This window comes from Podarcis pityusensis (genome assembly GCF_964106645.2).
Source record: "Podarcis pityusensis genome assembly, chromosome: 7".
In the NCBI taxonomy this organism is placed as follows: Eukaryota; Metazoa; Chordata; class Lepidosauria; order Squamata; family Lacertidae; genus Podarcis; species Podarcis pityusensis.
Genome location: NC_138031.1, coordinates 38357905 through 38371937, shown reverse-complemented (window position 1 = coordinate 38371937; position 14033 = coordinate 38357905). Strand labels below are relative to the sequence as shown.

General features: G+C 40.9%; 2 protein-coding genes across 15 annotated transcripts in view; one reads left to right on the top strand and one right to left on the bottom strand.

Annotated features, from left to right (window-relative positions):
- Positions 1-6397, top strand: part of LYN (LYN proto-oncogene, Src family tyrosine kinase) — a 45388-nt gene extending 38991 nt beyond the window's left edge. For all 7 annotated transcript variants that reach the window (XM_081013464.1, XM_081013467.1, XM_081013465.1 and 4 more), the window contains exons 11-13: positions 2286-2439; positions 3160-3291; positions 4651-6397. In XM_081013464.1, the coding sequence (XP_080869590.1) occupies positions 2286-2439; positions 3160-3291; positions 4651-4853 (489 nt within the window). In that variant the 3' untranslated portion in view covers positions 4854-6397. The remainder of the gene's footprint in view (positions 1-2285; positions 2440-3159; positions 3292-4650) is intronic.
- The window catches only part of LOC308481237 (kinesin-like protein KIF20A), a 56011-nt gene that overhangs the window by 24707 nt on the left and 17271 nt on the right, over positions 1-14033 (bottom strand). For 3 of the 8 annotated variants that reach the window (XR_013988532.1, XR_013988533.1, XR_013988534.1), the window contains exons 12-19: positions 11555-11725; positions 10663-10802; positions 9221-9386; positions 8312-8417; positions 8174-8229; positions 7712-7831; positions 7002-7261; positions 323-407 (exon numbers count right to left, since the gene is read on the bottom strand). Coding sequence is in view for 4 of the 8 variants with exons in the window: in XM_081013356.1 (XP_080869482.1) it covers positions 7019-7261; positions 7712-7831; positions 8174-8229; positions 8312-8417; positions 9221-9386; positions 10663-10802; positions 11555-11725 (1002 nt within the window). In the remaining 4 variants the exon portion in view is untranslated. Of the gene's footprint in view, positions 1-322; positions 408-3302; positions 3489-6333; positions 7262-7707; positions 7832-8173; positions 8230-8311; positions 8418-9220; positions 9387-10662; positions 10803-11554; positions 11726-14033 lie in introns of those variants that run through there. The other 5 variants (XM_081013355.1, XM_081013354.1, XM_081013356.1 and 2 more) reach the window with 4 other exon arrangements.

Here is a 14033-nt window from a genome sequence, read left to right as displayed (position 1 = left end):
TCTCTAGACCCACCCAAGGACTGAAATTTGGTCTAAATTTGCTGCAGTCAGCTCATCTACTTGTTCATTTTCTCTCTCTCCAGGATACAATACAATAATTGTTTCCTTGCAGGGGGAGAAATATCTGCAAGGTACAAATCCTTTGCACTAGGGCCAATCTATGCTTGGTGTCAGGAAGCATGATCCTTCATTTTTCTCCTCCTGGCATTATTTGTACCAGCTTTATTGTTATTTATTGCTGTTCCAATCTGTAATGGGTTTGTTTGTCCTATCCAGCCTTTTGTGCCCCCATTTCATCTCAATATTTTTTTAAAAAACTGACCTGTTGTAGGATTCTTGTCTTTATAAATCCCTTCAGTCAACAGGCTTCTTATCACACTTCAACAGATATCTTAGCCTTAGCCCTCCTAGTAGAAAAATTATAAATATATAAATAAGAGGAAACAACAACAGATCCTGGGGACGGGAAATATTTGCCACTAAGGGAGTAGCTACATCCTCTGGTTACAAGAAGCCCTACTTTCTGAGTCTTCTGCACCAGAGAGAAACTGCTGGTCCTCTTCAAGGGCTTAGCTTTTGTGCAATATTTCTCTTCACAAAAACTGTGTTCAGCACTTGTGACAGTGTGGTGGGAAATACCACCATGGGTATTTTTCCATTGCCTGGCCCACAAAAAGAGGAACAAAGCGAGTGTGCAGTTCCTTTTTTTAAATAGATGCTGATCTGCGTATTGCAACAGGACTGGTACCCGAGACATTTTAAAGAGTATGCAGACATTTATGGTATCTATTAATAGTTCTGCAGTCCCTTGAACAGCCAAAACTATTTAAGCCAAATAAGTCCAACTGACTTTAAAAAGAATGAAATCTGGTTTGCGTGTGAAAACTTAAGACAAAAGTGTGTTGCTCATCAGGCTTGGTTGGGCTGCGTGTTGACAAACTTGCTCAACAAAACTAGGAACTGATACCTTTTACATGTTGCGTTGTTTTAGAAAATATAAAATAAATATATAGCTGGGAACTGAACTGAAAACTTTTAGCTAATGCAGCCCTGAAAACAATGATTAGTAGCTTTTCCAGTCTGCATCTGTCCTGGTCTCTCTGGATTAGGGACCCCTATGTTTGTATCATAACAAAGAGACAGGTGGTATGTTCTGGAACTGTGTTACAAAGGGACAGAATTGGCTGCACCCTGATAGAAGTACTAGAAGTTGAGGAACAGAAGCAGGGCAACTATGATCTGAGCTGTGTTGTCTGTCTTCTGACATCTTTACCTTGCCAGGCAGAGACATTACATTACACCAAGAGTTGTCAACTGGGTGCCTCCATGCCCACCGGTGCCTTTGATGGTGCCCAGGATAGGTTTCAGTAAACATCACCTCAGAAATCCACAATGCAATTAGGGGGAGGCATGCCTGAACCATTTTGTGTTCCTGCCTCTTCTCTTTTGGCTGTGGCCACCATTTTGTGTTATATGACATGCACCATGGTAGCCATTTTGTGATTGGCACTCAGGGCCATTTCTCAAAATTCCAAATGTTCTTACTGGCCTTAAAAGCTTGGCAACCCCTGCCCTACACAGTCTTTTGCCCCTACCAGTTGAGGTGCAACAGAGAAAGAAAGGAGGCAACCTGCCATCAACATGGGGTGTGAGTGAGCTGCAAGGAGGGGAGGGGAAAGGAGCTGGAAATATTATTAATAATAATTATTATTATTTCAAGCAAAGCATATTTATCGATGGGAGCTGATTCATAGAAAACTAAATATTTGTGCTAGCACAAGGAGTAACACAATAGAAATTGCCCCCTTTCCCCCCACTGTGTGCACCTCAGAACAGATTTAAGGAACCCACAAGGGGAATGTTCCATTGCACAAGAAAAAGCCTAAATAGTTAACAAACCATAAGGCAAGCCTATACCAAATGCTGTCCTTGGCTGTATGTAAAGGTACTTTATGGCACTTCTGTAAACTGAAAATGAGGAAAACCTATGAATGTTGACCAACCCACTCCCCATTTCCCTCCTCTCCCCTCCATTTATAGATACAATCTACCATTGAGCAATGAATGATATTTAATGTAAGCAAAGGGGTGTTATCAGTACTAAAGTGTATCCATATTTTCATTTTTTAAATACTGGAGGCTGTGCATATCATGGCTAATGTGTAAAAATGATATGTTAAAAAAGGAGTTTCCCTGACTGTTTACAAATATTATTTGTGTGTGTATAAAAGTGCTTACAAAAAAGAACAGTACAAAAGTTAAAGATATTTTATTTGTTGTTGCAGATTGCAGAAGGGATGGCATATATAGAAAGAAAAAACTACATCCATCGTGATCTGAGAGCAGCTAATGTTCTCGTTTCAGAGTCTCTAATGTGCAAAATTGCTGATTTTGGACTTGCTAGAGTAATTGAAGATAATGAATATACAGCCAGGGAAGGTTTGTATCACATTATAATTTTAAGCCCTATAAGAATAATTCTGTTAATAGCCACTTGTTTCACTAGAAATATCTAAATGTCAGCACACTCTGTTCTATCTCTGCTCTCTGCCCCTGGGATTTCCTACTTTGCTACTTGGTTTGCACTTGCATTCCTACAGAGAGACATAGCAGACCTCCACATTTTTCTCATGGGCTCCTGTCATAAAATCATAGAATTGGAGGAAGCCTTGTAGGCCATAGGAGCTAACCCTTTGCATGATGCAGGAAATCCAGAGCTAGAACATCTCCAGAAGATGGCTTTAAGACCTCCAGAACAGTGTCTGTTGCAGATGTCCAATGAGGGGCAGCCTTCTAAGCAATTAGTTCCATTGATCTTGAAACCAAGAAGGTTCTCCTAACATTAAACCAAAATCTACTCAATCTACACTTCAGTAACTTACACCCTCTGGGGCAGTGGAGAACAACTCTTCAGGTATTTGAAGAGTGCAAATTTGTCATCCCCCCCCCCCCCGTCTTCCTTCCCAGGCTGAACACCAGTTCCTTCAACATGTTGTCAGAGTTTATTTTCCATACTATTGAAGAATCTTCATTGTCACTTCCAATTTTTCAGTCACTTTTCCCTTATGAATCACCATCTGAATCACCTTATGAATAGTTTCTAATGGTTACATGAATGAAACTAGATTTAAAACACTGCTGTGGTTTTCCTCTCTGTAGGTGCAAAATTCCCTATCAAATGGACAGCACCAGAAGCCATTAATTTTGGCTCATTTACTATTAAGTCTGACGTGTGGTCCTTTGGAGTGCTTCTGTATGAAATAATTACTTATGGGAAAATTCCTTATCCAGGTATGTACTTTTTATTTACTGCTTATTTGCCCTCAGTTTATACAGGTACCAGAGTTAATAGGAAAGGTGCAAACATGTAACAAGAGACATTTTGATAATTAGAAAATGTGTATTGGTTGCTGTACTTAAGAAAGTGTCTTCAAAGTACTCCGTTACAGGTGGAATGTGGGTTGAAACCATGCGAGTCTTTGGCCTCCCTGCAGCATTTAAAAAAAAAATGAATTAATGAATGAATGCCTTGGCTTCATTCAATGTAAGAAACATATTCTGCAGCAACAGCAGCACGTTGTGCGATGATAGTCTTTGCTGTGTGTTTGCTGTACAGTGGTATAACTTGGTTTATGAACTTAATCCGTTCCGGAAGTCCATTCTTAAACCGAAAATGTTATTAAACCAAGGCATGCTTTCACTAATGAGGCCTCCCACCGCCGGTGTCCTTCCACTGCTCGGATTCTGTTCTTTGTTGTTGTTTAGTCATTTAGTCGTGTCTGACTCTTTGTGACCCCATGGATCAGAGCACGCCAGGCACTCCTGTCTTCCACTGCCTCCCGCAGTAAAGTTCTCAAACCGGGACACTATTTCCAAATCATTGTAAACCGAATCGTTCTTAAACCGAGGTACCACTGTATCATAACTGGAGTGGAAAGCTGAAAGCAGGCCCTGGGGTCAGAGCTGAATGTTACAGGTGATGAAACTCTGGGGATGGACTACAGATCCTTAGTACCTTTGGGGGGAAATTGAGCAGATCTCAGATAAGATTGCCTGCTGCTGATGCAATGGCCTTGGCAGATGATTACTTCTCTAGGGAAGGTCACTGAAAGGCCAAAATGCAAACATACAGTCTGTGAGAACACAGGTGACCAGTTTGGCTTTCTGCTAGGTAATCTTTGGGTCCTAGCTGCCCAGCACCCTCTTTGATACCACCCACTTTTTAACCCAGCCAACAGTGGAGCTCTGGCATTGGAGGGCAAGGGCATCTTGAGGTTTTGTGGCAGCAGGTATGGAGATCCAACCTAAGGTCTTCCTCTCTAACATCAGAGAGGGGGTTTTGATGTATCCTACCAGGGGTGTAGTGTAGGGAGGCCTTGGATCAGCTGACATTCAGTTTACAGTGCAATGAAATGTTTACTCAGAAGCAAGTCCCACTGCAGCACTTCATTGGAGCTGACTCCATAAATTATCTTAATTTCCTACAATTGACTTTCTCCAGTAACAAAAGCTTGACTATTCAGTGAATGAATTTGATATATGTATTAGAAATGCAGGGGTGGAGGAAGGTTTAGGATTGTTTGGGTTGCTTTTTTAGACTGACATAGCCAAATTTACTAGTGGAAGAAATATGTTTTTTTATCATTTCAGGGATGAGTAATTCTGATGTCATGATAGCTCTTCAACGTGGGTATCGCATGCCACGCATGGAGGCCTGTCCAGCTGAGCTCTATGATATTATGAAAACATGTTGGAAAGATAAAGCAGAAGAGAGACCAACTTTTGAATATTTACAGAGTGTCCTTGATGACTTCTACACTGCTACAGAAGGACAATATCAGCAGCAGCCCTAACAGGAAAAAGGAGGAGCTCCTGCCTCCAAATTGGTGTAGACCTCTTAATGGGACATTGTGGTTGCGCCAGTTACTTTTGTGCATTAGGATATCCTAACTGCTTGTGGATCCTGAAACTGAAGCTCAAGAAAATGTTGCAGGTGACCACTATCCAGCTTAAGGCTTTAATGTCCTCTATTGCTGGCACTTTCTTTCTATTTTTCTTAAGTACCCAGCTTCTTTTGACCCACCAGAAGATCAAAATCAAACTGGAGACAGCTGCAAATGTAATGAAGAGAAACAGCAACAACAACAGTTCATGACAGCAACCAGAACTTAGCCCCACATGTTCCAGTCATAACATGCATCTCCAAAAAAAAAAGGTCTGTTTTAGGGCCCATCTATATGCTATAGTGATGCATGAGCTCTCGCCACCCGTTTATTTTAACTGAAAAGCTTTTGAGGCTGTGGGAGGGGAGGAGGGAGGACTGTAGAGCCATCATTTATTTGCTCAGAATTGCAACTTTTGGAATGGCTTGCCCACCTGCAGCGTAGAAAACACAGGAATGGCATCTTTCTTAAATTGGAAGCTAGCTTAGAGAGACAGCTTTCACTGAATTAACAGTGGCAGAGGAAATGTTTAACCAATCTGCCCACTTATCTCTTCCCTGGTCACCACTGAGGAGCTCATTTTTAATGTGTTTTGCCTTGTAAAAGTGGATTGGATGAAGGGGCTTAAACAGTAAAAGCTGCTGTAGTTTCTATACTTATGTAAAGAGTAAGGTGGAACTGGCACAGTTTGCAATGAAGTGAATGAGACATTAGAATAGAGTGGTTCTCCCAATCCCCAGGAGCTAACCATGATTTTAAGCAAGAAACAGTCTTTCTGGCTCACATTACCTCCCTTCAAAGGACCTACCTGTAGAATCTGAAATGCAGTACATTTATACCAGATGATCTAAAGGTATAGTTTGTTTTCAAGTAGGAATCTGATAGGGATTAAATGAAGTGTAACCCTAGAGTCATGGCAGAAACCTTTCTACCAGTGTGGCTCATAAAGCTGCCCTTTTTAAAGGCAGCACTTAATGTTTAAATTTAAAAAGCACAACTAACACAACATTCCCATTAGAAAGTACAGCCAGCTACTATTATAACCAAGTCTATACAATTTGTTGCACATATTACGTAAGTAGGATGCGGGAGTGGGGGCGGGGAGACACTTGAAAATCAGGTTTAAAGGCACTAGTTGTATAAAGTCAGATTGGACTGAAGTTATGAATAGGATGCGATCTCACTGTGCCTCAGCTTTCTCCAAAAGGGTTGGTTTTTTCTCTCTATCATGCTGAGACTTTTCCAAAATACTTATTCACAACTTGGTTACTATAGGAACATTGTGATTCTAACTATGTTCAGTTGCACAAACCAATATTTTTGTAGTACACGTGATATTTACACTTTTTAAATGAAGGAATCCAGTTGACAAACTGGCAACCAGGCTGTCAACCTGTAAATACTGTTTTCATTTTATTGTGATTTTAATAAATAAGCATTCTTGAAATTTCAAACCTGGCAGATTTTGAGTATTTTCTAAGTTGTTATCCCCCTGATAAGGAGACAACCACAGTAAATGGCAGCAACTATATTAAGTCTATGCTTCCTAGACAATTGTGTTTAGTTCATTCGCTGCTGCTTGTCAAGTATTGGTAAACATTTTTATTAGCATAAAATGGCTGCTTTACACATTTCCATCCAATTTCTTCATACAAGGAAAGCAATTCAATCCAATCACAGAATTCATGTAGCTTCATTCTACACATTTTTACAATGGTCCTGAAGCTGAGATAATGGATATTGTGATCTGAACATTAAGTATATTTCTTAAAACAAGGGAACTTCCAAAATTTATCCTAGTACAAGAAGAACATAATCAATGGTGTGTTTAATGTGTTCTGGCATTCTTGATGCAGATAGTAGCACTATACAGCAACAAGATAATCTGAGGCCACATTTAAGCCATGCTTAACTTATGTTCAGCAAAGCATTTTATTTTCAAAGTAGAAATTGCCTCCAGTGCTTTTGCCTTCTCTGATTAACCATCAATTCAATACCTGTACTAATTCAGTAGCTGCATTAAACCCTCCCCAAGAAGGATCCTAATTACTCTCTTACTTTGTGTGTTGCTGAGGTCACTTGTGAGAGCCTGTAGAAGATGCCTCAGGTTTTTCTGAGTCTTTGTCACCGAGTGTTTTAGGAACATCTGCTAGGGTATGTTTCAGATTTGCAAAGAAGCCCTTCTTGGATTTCTGATGCTTCGAATCTGTGCTTAGGAGTTTTTTGCTTCCACGTAGCTCCTCTTGTAGAAGAGACACTGTGGCTTCAAGCTCATTGCCACGCTTAGCCCGGTTTTGAAGACCCTTGACTTCTTCTTCCTGTTAAGCCATGGAAGGATGCATTAGAGGTAGAATGAGTCCTGGCATTTACTGATTTTAATATATCTCACTGGCATCCTCTGAAGGTGAGCAGCCAAAACGAATACATAGTTAAACATTTTCTAATAGGTTAGAGGCCATCTTGAAATCGCCAGTTCTCAGTCAAGACGATACCTCTGTTGCTTAGCTGGTATGTACAGCAGTCTACTTCAAATATAATGAAATGCATTGTAAGACCTCATATTTTCTATTATTTGCTCACCAAAAGCTTGAATAGGAAGAGAGCAGAAAATTGCATTTTCAAGTTAATCTTCTTATCCTGATAAATTTGAAATATAGAGAGTTTCAAGTCATGCAGGAGGTAAGACTAACAGGTATAGCAGTCATAAGCAGGAGAAATAGCTGAGAGAGAGAACAGTCAAATGCAGCTTTAGTAGCCATGTGACAAACCTTATGCATCATCACTTGCTTAAGTCTATTATTTTCTTCCATTGCTTGTCTGTAGAGTTCATTGGCATCTTGCAACATTTCATTTAATTTCTCTATTTTTAAGTTCAAGGATCTTATTTGCTGCAAAAGAATCTTATTGTTACGATTAGTGTTTAAAGGGAGAGTCATGTTGGTGTAACTCTCTGCTGCAACCTTTTACTGACCATGATTTTGCTCTATTGTAGGGTCAAGGTTTAGGAATCCGCTAGCCCCCAACCCTGATACTGTTGGACTCCCAACTCCCATCAGTCCCATCCAGTGGTCAGGAATTGTGGGGGTTATGGTCCAGCAACAACCGAACTACCACAGGTTCCCCATCCCCACCTTACTTATTTTACCAGCCCTTGATCAAAGAGCTCTAAGAAATATTTTGATAATGAAGCAGAGAATTGGGAGGGACCACGGAAGGAATCGGGAAGTTACCTTTTCTCTCTCATCACATTGTCCCTGCGAAGCATCTGAAGCATTGCATTTAAGATCTGTGAAGCAAAACAAGGCTAAGAATATTTGGACCACTTTTCAGGAAAAAAAACCTTAAGCTCAAGAATGCAGGTTGCTTACCTGGATCAATATTCCCTTCTGCAGAGTCTAAATTAGGACTTTCTGAAGGCAAGGTATTGAGTTTACCAAGTTTTGCTTTCAACTCTAGTATTTTCATTTCTCTGTCCTGAGCAACAAGATGAATTATAATAATTTTGAATCATAATAATTTACTCAAATGGTACATTTTATTGTAGTAACAGCATGTGCTTTAAAAAAAAAAAGCTTAGCTGTTCTTCTCCCCTGCCCCACCATCACTTTAAGCAACAATTAAGATAACTTTTAGCACCTATTTCCTTATCCAATATGATGAGCTTTGGAAAACAAACATATTTGTGTCACATCCCACTTTGGTCTAATATTTTCTGCATTAAATATATTTAGGAACTGTTGAATAGTGGGTAGACATGGCAGACGACACAGCGATTTCTCCAAAGCAGCTCTTTATTTTGTAAGCTGGAACAGAACTCAACAGCAAACAGCTCAGCCAGCCTGCTTTTATAGGCAGCCGGCTGTCAACATTGTAGCAACAACAACCCAGGGTTTCCCGCCTAAAATAACTGATGTGGACCTGAGTGAAAACTATCTACAGTATCCCCCTGATGGCCCAGGGTGAGAACTTCAGTACATAACAGGAACCCTTTCATGTCTAAAACTTTATTGGTATACCACCAGACAATGTACTTTTGGCTGACACCTGTCAAAATATTTTGGGAGCACACAACATTTCAAAATACATAGGCACATCCAAAGTCACGAGGATTAACTAACATCACTCTCTACCACAAAAAACCACAGCCCAATATAACCCCTACCTTTTCAGAGCTTTCATTTAACAACTTAACCTTTTAACAGAATTCCTGCAGATACCTTGGAAAGAATGCCAGCGTGTACAATGGACAAAGGTAACAAGTTTTAGAGAATAAGTACCTCGACCTTTGCTTGTTCAGCAATGAACTCCTCTACTGGCACATAGTGGTTTTCAATTTGATCCATTGCACACATGTATGCATGCTTCTTTATGGCCTCCTTGTACATTTCAAATTTACTCTCCATTTTTTCTTCATACCTTTCTTTCAGATCTTCTAAGCGTTTACTGGATAGTATTAGCAATGAGAGACAGACAAAATACTTTTAATTACTAATTATCTATACTAATGATTCAATTAACAAGCCTACATAGGGGTGGGTACAAAATGCATCGGTCTCCAATCCCAGCACCCTTTCCCTATCCTGCACCTGAGGTCAGAAGATCTTCCCTCTGAGCAGTAGCACAGAGGAATTGTCAAAATATGTCTCTTATCTCATTTCTATTATATAGAAGCCCTCGTTTCATTTAATGGGAAGAACTCCAGTTCCAACCCATAGCTAGAAATCACAAATTATGTCCCATGCATGTTTCCTGGAGGTTTCCTGTACAAATAAGGTCTAACCTCATAGTAACTGACATCTGGCCAACCCCTCCTCCCTTTACCCCTCCCTCCTTTGCCTATGCCCTCACAGGCTGCCCAAGCCTTCCCTCACCTCCCTTTCCTTATAGCTCAGCCCCTCCTACTTTAAAGGAGGGTAAGAACACTTCAGAGAGCAGTTTGCAAAATTACTCTCTGAAGTTCCTCCGGATCTCCTATAAACAGCTTCCCTGGTCATCAGCCTGCTGGTCTGCCATCATGCTGGAGTTGCTGTGGCCACGTGAACTGCAGCATGAAGACAGGCTTATAATTTTATTACATAGTAAGAAGTAAAATCAATTTACTACAATATACCTTACTTCCTAGTAAACGTGCACTGGATCGAACAGTGAAACTCAGATTTCCATTCAGAAAGAAACTAGAAATGTGAATGCCCACCATTTTCAACAGAATTAAACCCACTATTTATTATTAATTATTGTTATTATATCCTATCACTCTAGTAGTATAGTCCCATTGCTGTTGGCCTGATATAAACATTGAATTAAGCTGAAGGGTGGCTAATAGAATTTCTTATATTGGCCATCCACTGTATTGTGCAAGACACATGGTTCTTGGTTCCATACAAGTATAGTAGTACAAAATCATTTTAGCTAACAGGACTTGAGACAGTAGCAGATGTCTCTAACACTTGGATGTTATCACAGAATATATTTAAATGATTGCTAGAAAGCTATTGCACAAATATTTGGAAAAGCAAGGCATTTTCAAACCAACTGCTTTGAAATAGTTCAGCATGCAACACAAAACAAAAGATCATGGTACATCAGTGGTCTGTCCTAGAATAAGGCATCCGTAAATATGATGCCTTATTCTAGAACTGATGATGTGCTAAGCCATGCTTGGAGTGGTGGGTGCCTGGGGCCTTTCAGTTCCTCACAGCTACAAAGTCTTAAGGCTCACCTCCAGGCTTCTTCTGTTTCCATCAGTTGCTGAAACATTGCTTCCGCCATCTCCTTGCGTATTTGCACCTCAAGGAGCAGCTTGCCTTGCCTCTCTGCAATCAGCTTGCTCTTCAAGATCTCTGTCATTTTCAAGAGATCCTGCAGGAATGAAGTCAAATTAAGAACATGGAATCAAGAGCAGAAGACAGCATGAGGTGCCTGAGCTAACATTTGCCATTCATTAGAGTAGGACTGGGAGACCATTCCCCCCCTCCTGTCAAGGGCCTCCCTTCCCCAACCTTGTGCTCTCCAGATGTTTTGGACTATGCCTCCAATCAGCCCCAGCCAGCACAGACTTGTAGTCCAAGCATCTGGAGGGCACAAGGTTGGAGAACATTGCCCTAAGGGGTAATCAGCCAAGGGTCACATGCTGGTTGGTAGGGCTAAGAAACCCATTACACAACTGGGAAAATACTTAGTGTTTTCTATCTGCTGCTAGGGATGGAAGGAACTGCCAGTTATGGTTCTCTCAGTTTCTCATTTTTCCAATCTTAAATTTAGTTCTCCATATTTCTGCAGAAATTTGTAAAACCTTGTTTGTTTGGAGAACCGCATCAAAAAATTGAGATAAGTGGAAAAACTGAAGGACTGTGTTTTAGTTCTCATTTTGTTTCAGAAAGTGTGGATTTGATAAATTCAGCTTTAAATGCAAACTGAATTAAAATTCTTCCCCGTCCCTAACCGCTATAGTCTGTTAAGGATTTAGGCTAGGTAACACTACTCAAAACAGTCCAAACAAAGTATTATATTGATTTAAGAATCACTCCATTAATTTTTAACACTATTAAGATGATTTATCTCCTACTGAGTAAGCATGCACCAGATCGTCTGAAAACAGTTTTAAACATTACCTCATGGTTCATAATAGTTATATCTATTTCCTCTTCTTCAGAGGAGATACAAGAATCCTCTGGAAGCTGCTCTGCAGATATGTCATTAAAGTGCACTGTAGGCCTATCATCCCTTCCAATATATTTTTTGGGAAAATAATCAAATATTTTGTGTTGGAATGTTTGAATAACCTGAAAAAGAATACTGTGTCAGTGGTTTAAATTACAAATAAGAGCACAATTTCACAATAAATTGTAGTTTTGCGTTATCTGCCCTGGAAGGCCACAAAGGGAATTTTTAGAACTTTGGGAAGTACACTGCAATGATTATAATTGAGAAGCAAGTTGAAAAGTTCAGTTGTCTAAGGAACCAAGCTTTAAATGCATTTGTCATGGCATATCTGTTCACAGTTTACACTGCAGCTCATATACACACATAGAACTCAAGCATGTGCGTGCTTTTGCTGAAGCCTTCTAACATGCATGTCTTCTCCATTTACACAAAGAGGAGGTAAGGTTAAGATTTAAGAGACAGAGAGCAGTAAGGTATGCTCTTTTGTTTCTTAAATTTGGACTCTCCACCCCTCTATCCTCCTTTCGGAGTCTGAAAGCTCCAACAAGTGCAAATGCAGCAGGTAGGTGGCTGATGTGTGCAGGCAGCCAACAACATAAAGCATCCCTGCTAAAATGTCTACACTGGCTGCTCATAGGTTACTGGGCCAGGTTCTGTGTCCCTATATTAATATGTCAAGCCCTGTACAACTCGGGTTCAGGATACCTTGAGCCATTTTATCCCAACTCAGTCTCTGGGATCATCCAGTGGAGTCCTGTACAGTGGTGCCTCGCAAGACGGAAAGAATCCGTTCCGCGAGTCTCTTCGTCTTGCTGGTTTTTTCGTCTTGCGAAGCAAGCCCATTAGCAGTTTAGCAGATTAGCGCTACAGTATTAGCGGCTTAGCGGATCAGCTGATAAGTGGCTTAGCGATCAGCTGTTAAGCAGCTTAACGATCAGCTGATAAGCGGCTTAACGATCAGCTGATAAGCGGCTTAGCGATCAGCTGTTAAGCGGTTTAGCGGCTTGGGAAAAAGGGGGGGGGGGAGGAAAAAAACCCCGCAGGAACTCGCAAGACATTTTCGTCTTGCGAAGCAAGCACATAGGAAATTCGTTTTGCGAAGCACCTCCAAAACGGAAAACCCTTTCGTCTAGCGGGTTTTCCGTCTTGCGAGGCATTCGTCTTGCGGGGCACCACTGTAGTTGCTGCCTGTGTTTTAAAAGCCTGGCCAGCTCCAACTATAAGCCAGGCATTTAGTGTTGTTGGCCCCATGACGTGGAACACACCAGCAGCAGCCATTTGGCAAGCAGCCTCCCTGCTAACTTTCAGACTCCTCTTGAAGCCAAACAGGCCCATTCAATTGTTTCAACATTTTTTCCAAGATGAGCTAATTACACTTACAATTATTTTGTGCTGTTTTATGGTATATTATATTTTATTGCATTTGTATACGCTGTTGTATACAACCCTGGTATTTTATATTAGTGGGTGGTATGCCAATAATAATAATAATAATAATAATAATTTATTTGTACCCCATCCATCAGGCTGGGTTTCCCCAGCCACTCTGGGCGGCTTCCAAGATTAAAAAGACATTAAAATGTCACACATTAAAAACTTCCCTAAACAGGGCTGCCTTAAAACTACAAAAACACCACACACACATATTTGCTGCTGTGAGCTGAAGACTCAGAACATCGACAGAAGACATGAGAGTCTGGATATATATCCGGCATGTTATATTTGAGGTTGTAAGACTAGCTGCTACATTTTTTTATGTTGTCGTGCATTACAGTTAGATGGCCCAAGCAAGTAAGTGTTCCTAGTAAAGAGGTCAGGATCCTACAGGCTACTTGGCATGAAGACACCTCAGCCAGGAAGCATTGGCTCATAAAGAAGATAATTTCCAAACGGTTGTCTCCACCCCCATCGTTCAGCCTGGACACTGAGGTCCAGCTCCAAGGGCCTTCTGGTAGTTCCCCCACTATGAGAAGTGAGGTTACAGGGAACCAGGCAGAGGGCCTTCTCAGTAGTGGTGCCCACCCTGTGGAACACCCTTCAGATGTCAAGGAAATAAACATCTATCAGACTTTTAGAAGACATCTGAAAGCAGCCCTGTTTAGGGAAGTTTTTAATGTTTGATGTGGGAGTCATAAAGCCACGGTAAAGGCTTGTAATATTGCAGGGTGCCCCCTGACCTCGGCTGACCAGCACTCTGAGCTTTACAATGTATTGGAATGTGTTGACCTTAAAGGGAGTTGTGTTTCCTCTGGGCAGTGATGACCTTATATGGTTTGTGGGTGGGTAAAAGCCTTGACCGGATGAGGTAACGTGAGACATTGGCAAAAAAAGCTGCAGCAGGAGAGGGAAGTTCGAAAGGAGCTGCTCATACCATCCTGAAAATATTGCTGGCTCTCGGTGTCTTTATTTTATGCTAAACTGCGCCAT